Genomic DNA, 6361 nt, shown 5'->3' on the forward strand with positions numbered 1-6361 from the left:
GATAAAGAAGAACAGCCGGTTCAGACAGCAAGTGGGAAGCAGAGAACGGCTGGTAACAACGTGAAAGTCACAGGACTTATGGGATGGTTTCTATGTAAATAGGAACAAATGCCTCTTACGGACTGGGGAAAAAGGGAGGGAGGGAGAGCTCAGAACTGACAAGAAACAAAACGGTAAGAGATTAGATTTGGCAACAAATTAAACAGGAACTAATCAAACAGTTGGGTGAAAAGGGAAGGGCAAGTGCATGATTTGTTTTTAGCTTTTTGCTTTTTGTCTTTTTTTTTTATTAGGTTACAGGCAGATTTAGCGTAAATCACATCTGGCTCCTAAAATATGTGCACGCAAAAAAAGAATTATATTTCAGCAGCCCCGCATTGCTTGCCCCTTCACATCAAAATTCGAACAAAATGTAACCTACTTCCTGTAATCAAACGCACATTGGGAGAAAGCATCTAGCAAGATGATCATTTCAAATGTTTCCTCAAAGTAGTGCAGGCGACAAAGGGTGTGTTCACAGGTTCTCCTAGTGTGAAGATGCCATACAAAAGTACGTTGTGATGAAGAGGTGCAGTGTGCTCAATTCTCAATGCTGAAGGTGCTGAGTCCATCCGCTTTGGGGTGCTGTTTCTAAGAATTTGCACACCCTGTGACCCTGCTCATTTCAATATACTGTTTACAGTGGGCTCCAGAATTATTGGCACGCTTGAATATATAAAAATGAATAAAAAGGCTGCATATAATAAACAACACAAATAATAATCTACAGTATTTGATACAATTTTTGTTCTTTTGGCTCTGTGCTCCAGCACATTGAATTTGAAATGAAAAACTGAATGAGGTTAAAGTTAAAGCCTGTTACCTTTAATTTGTGGCCATTTACATCCATATTGGGAGATCCATGTCGGAATTACATCCCTTTTTATGTATACATATTGCTATAATATATACTTATAATATAATCTTGCTTTAATGCATAACATTACTCTTGGAAAAGGGATTGCAATATTTGAGATGAATTTCTCTCCAAGAGGGTGACATTTGAAAATTGTTGTGCATTCTTTAGCGATGCTAAATGTGCAAATATTGATATTGATATGATATATTGGTCAATGATTGTACAACTTTTTACAAACACCATCCCATAATCAGAATCCACATTGTTCAGATACTGTAGAACTCTATACTGTAAACTTTGCAGTTCATATAGAGAGCTGTTGTAAAAAGGAATATTTTCCCTTTATTTTGTATTTGTTTCACACTCAGCAGTGAAGACTTGGCACCAATGTAGATTGCACAACAGGCCAATGTTTTTAAAAGCTGACTCACGTCATTGGTTGTGGTTCATTTCTTAGTAAATTACGCGTAAATAGAAACTGATGAGGCAGTGCAATTTCCTCTTCTGAAATCTTGTCAGTGACAAACAGGATGTGCAAGCCTCTTAAAGAACATGCGCTGTCTGTTCAGAGTTCCAATATTTTCTCTAGTGTGAGAATCCAGCAGAATGCAATCCTTCCAACACAATGGAAATGTTAAGTTCAGACTTAGTCAGACCTCACATTCACAGCCAAGTAATTCAAGAAGCTGTGTCTGGTAGCCACTACAAAAAACACTGCAAAGCACTGAAGGACTTAGTTACCCTTTCAGCCTCAATGAAGATGGAAAATCAACTATTTAATATGCAATAGCCAAATTCAAACAGACTATGTCTAAAACATGTTCTGTAAAGCAGAGGCCATTTAATGTTGTATGTTGTCATATAAATCAGTGAAGTGTAGTCTGTGCTCCTTCAGGACCTAAATATAATCAATGTAGCAGAATGTATGCAACCTCTGTCTTATAAAAGATGGGAAATTGTCTGCCAAGGATGCAAACTGCAAACAAATTTCACAAGCAGCAATGGAAAGAGACCAAAAATATATTCTGTTGTATGAATCTGATGAAGAAGCAAACATATACAACTTTTGGTTGCTAAGGCAAGCAATGAGGGTGGCAAGCATATGTGAGACCAATAGAAATAGGAAAGCAAGGAAGCACTTAAAGAGTTATCAGAAGCAGCTGAAAAAAGCCAGTCAATGGTTGTGGATGAGGAGAGGGCAGGCTAGTTGGGGGGCATCTTAAAGTAGCTGACAGCTGGCAGGTAAGGCTAGAGGTTATTTAGGAATCCATATAGGACCCTCGGCACTGAGCATGCATTAACAGTGCCAGTGGGGTTATCAGAACCTTAGTCACAACCAGGTCTGCGTGGAACTGGCAATCTGTGCATCCTGTATACTATTGTTTGGCAGTATAGTTGTTTAGTGTGGTGGCGGTATGAATGATTACTGAATTGGTGGTGTATAGTTTTGAAGATGGTTGGCAGGTATGGCCTATGATTATTCAGAAATGTGCATGGGACCGGTGGCACTGAGTAGGCATTAATAATACCAGTGGGGTTAGTTACAACCTTAACTAACCCCCAACCTTCACCAGGGAGGTCTGTGTGGTTCTGCCATTCTGTGCATGGGGCGTGGTACGTGAAAGTTGGTACGAAGGGGGGTGGGTTTGGGACGCCAGACTTCACCATTCAGACTTCTGGAGGTGTCGTGCCCCTAACTCAATGAAACACATGTGAAGGAAGGTGCCCACTTGACACCCCCTGTGAAATACTGTTATTAGTACTCTATTGGTTGATGCATAAAAATGGTTGATCATTGCTTGGTTGTGGAGTTGGTATGAACCATGTTAGAAAGATTAGGAACATCTGAGCTGGGGCTTTATGCACAGCCCCCTAATTATACTGTAAGCACATGGAAATTAACATCATATACTATGTAATATAAAATGTCTCATAAGAGGCCATATAATTGTGTCAAAGTCCTCCATGAGTACATTAGTGTGTATACTTTTCACAGCAAAGTACACTTGCAGCCAGTGCCAGTGGGTATACACTTACCTCTCCAACATGTTTGTGCCTGTCATTGTCCAGTGTAATGTTGGCTGCCAGGGACGGTGTGGTGTGGTTTAGACTTTCACAGCCATGAACATCCAGAGCCTTCTTGTTCCACTGTCTGTCAGTGTATTTCAGAATTAAACCCAGAATCAAACCTGTGGATTACTTACAGAATTAAATCACCATTTACAAATTCAAGAAAGTATTTTTACATTTTGAGGCCCACAGAAATACGGGTGTGTTTCGGGAAACAAAACTACTGCACAGGATGCACATTAACCAGCGATGTGGGGAGTGTCATTCGGGGTAAGATTAAAAAAGGAAGCACCAAGCTAGAGAGCGGAAGTTTTTACAAAAAGAACATCTCACACAATAAATGTCGCTGTAGTGTTGTGAAAACCTCTGTTGTTAAACTAGGCAATATTAAAACACAACATTCATCATGAGGGTTGTCGTTATGCTCTACAAGATTTGCCATTTTAATGAGATGTACAGAGATTATTAATGTGAAGTGTTCCAGAACTGAAAATTGTAGCCTGTGACTTAAAGGAGAGGGTGCTACAACACTATTTTGAACTCAAACTGTAGCCTAGACCAAAACAAAATAATGAAATTCTTCACAGCAATACAAATTGGGTCTGGTTTAGAGCATAAGCATCAGTTAACATATTGTAAGTGCCGTATCCGTTTATTGAAAATACGCGTGCACCTGACGCCTTCTTCCATTTTAAGGTAGGCTACGGAATTAATTCGTTCTCGCTGGTAATGTGTCACCATCACTCATAAAAAAATAAACTGATGACACGGGACTTCAATTAAATAATGTTTAGTTTAAAAATATATATTTTATAACATAAAAATGTACATACGCCTTCACGATGATAATATTATCGTGAACACTACTCAAATTACTTTACTATAAAATTGCAATGTGTTTAGTTGCTTCATTTATGGGCCTAATTATCCAGATATTATAGCCGACATTTTAAACTGCAAGAACATAAACCGTCTGTCGCAAGTGAACGACAGTTTTACTTATTGGTTTTGTCAATTTAAACATTCTGTTACTTACCATAAAGCATAGCTCCGCCAGTTTCGTGTATACATCTAATCTGCCGCTTTCTGAGCAACCATATTGTTAAAATGGTCAGTATCAATAATACATCGAACATGAGCAATTCTGTGCTCAACTGTATGTGATTGTCTAGTGCAGTAAACATTTTATTGTTGGAAATATAACTGCCCTAAACTTGTATGGTACATTAAGTATGGTAAAACCCTTCGACCAAACCACTTTGCAATGGACCCGGCTGTGTACATCCGCATCCAGAGTGGTTGCTGTATAACTCACTTTCAATTCACTTTCAAATTTCAATCTTATAGCCACGTGCGGGGTGGGGGCGGGGTGGGGGGGGAGGGTGTGTGATGGTGACATTATCAATTGAAATTGGTCACAGCCTTCCTGAACATGTTAAAACATGCCAGCACTATTGATTGGCTGAAACAGACAGGGCTTGATTAAAATATAACTCCCATAGAGGCCATTTCAATATTAGTAGGCTACAGAATATAGAGTGTGAATCACTTTAAAATGTCGTTGATGTGTTTGTCTGTTTGTCTCATTTTACACCATGTTAAAAATGGGAAGACTTTACTACAGTGTGCTATTGCACTATGCACAGTGTTTTTAGTAGCTAATAATATAGGAAATATGTTCCTACGTTATCTCATATATGTTCATTCATGTTGATGTAACAAAGTAATTCAGTCATGTTCGTATCTTCAATAGACTAGGTTGAGACCATTTTTTCCTCTCGAAACAATTCCAGAGATTACCATTAGAGGTCACTAAATACATGTATGATAAAACAATTTTTTTCCAATCTGTTTTTCTGGCATAGACTATTAGTATATTGAAAATATCAATAAACATTTATTTCGACTGATTAAACAGGATGACCGGAAATAACTGAAACTGCATATTGATTCGAAAATGGAGATGTATCTTTACCCTGATGAGAAAATTCAGTGCAGCCCAGCACGATGTTATTGTGTCCCTTTAGCGTCATATTACTACCCAAAAGACTTAAAATCAAACAAAAAGCAACCTGCACAGTTCAGAGGGAAATATGTGAAAAATGTAAGTGTCCAATTTTTTTAATAGGCATCGGTTGCTCTCCTTCTGGATGTATTTGATCAATTCATCAATAGTGATAATACCATTAACGTGTCTAAATATGAGCTGTCTTGAAATTTGCAACCTCCAAAATATGTTCAAATTAAAAGCACAAATCTAAGCAAGAGGAGTTACTGATGCGTAAAATGCTCTTTCAAAATACCTTGGTAGGAATATTTCTCTAGGCATGTAATGCAGCCCATAATGTACAGAGACCTGTAATGTGTGGCACCCAGGTGGTGGTATGGGTAATTCCATCTTTCAAATCTCATGGATCTTTCTGGCCTGGGCCTGACAACCTTATCAAATATTCATAGGTGATTCTCTCCGCATTCCCCTCTGCCCACAGATGTAACTATTTTTGCAGGATATAGGCTCTTTTTATTTGTGAATTTTGAATGCCAATTTTGTTTTGCCCACTCCTTGATCTACTGCAGTTTCATTAATCTGGGAAAGGCCATGTTGCTTGCACAACCAGAAGACTGAATATATAGGAATGCTGTTGGGGGAAACACATAAAAATGTAACTAACAAAACCCAACATTCTTCTCCCAGCCAACCATGTCAGGCGGGCTTTTCTGTTTTTCCTCATGTACTCTAGTACCAACACTAGCTGGTACAGTACCTTCTCCAGATACAGTTTCATACTGCCCTACAGCTGCATTGTTCACAAAAGCATGACCAGGCTACACCATAAATAATTAGTGGTCAGCATCTTAGATCAGTAAGCAGGTGAAGGGAGTGCTTCCTTACACTGTTCTTGGTTTCTGGAGCTGGGCTAACTACTGTGAATCCTGACTGAAACTTGAAAAAGGCAAAACATGTCTGACAAAATCAGCAGCAATCCTCATAACAATAACAACAACACTTGATACATGTTCTTGGGGATGTTTAAAATCAGTGTAGTCATACTCATTTGTTGTAATAGCCTAATATTTTATATGCTGTGCCATTTTAACACGTATCCATCAAAAGCAAAGATCAATTCATATCTGAGATACATGGGCTATTGTGTCAAATTGTTCAGTTCCAGCAGAAAATATAGGCTAATGCATCAGGGAGACTCAAGATAATTATGCACGTTAGCGTTCAATTCCCTGTAGAGATATGGCAACTATGAAACCTGCAAATGTGCCAGTGCCATACTCGAAATGTGGTTGCAAGCTTATTCTTCGTATGCTGATACTGAGCTAAGCAAGCAGTTAATATGCCTATTGGTAGGTTACAGCAGATAGTATCAAATCACAGAATGC

At 38.6% G+C, this 6361-nt stretch overlaps 1 protein-coding gene across 1 annotated transcript in view; it reads right to left on the reverse strand.

Annotated features, from left to right (window-relative positions):
• The window catches only part of LOC133125880 (sodium/hydrogen exchanger 9-like), a 73511-nt gene extending 69240 nt beyond the window's left edge, over positions 1–4271 (reverse strand). Inside the window, exons 1-2 of the mRNA XM_061237577.1 lie at positions 4005–4271; positions 2936–3087 (exon numbers count right to left, since the gene is read on the reverse strand). Of these exons, the coding sequence (XP_061093561.1) occupies positions 2936–3087; positions 4005–4152 (300 nt within the window). The 5' untranslated portion in view covers positions 4153–4271. The remainder of the gene's footprint in view (positions 1–2935; positions 3088–4004) is intronic.
• Between the last annotated feature and the right edge of the window lie 2090 nt (positions 4272–6361).

This window comes from Conger conger, chromosome 4, assembly GCF_963514075.1.
Source record: "Conger conger chromosome 4, fConCon1.1, whole genome shotgun sequence".
NCBI classification, from domain to species: domain Eukaryota; kingdom Metazoa; phylum Chordata; class Actinopteri; order Anguilliformes; family Congridae; genus Conger; species Conger conger.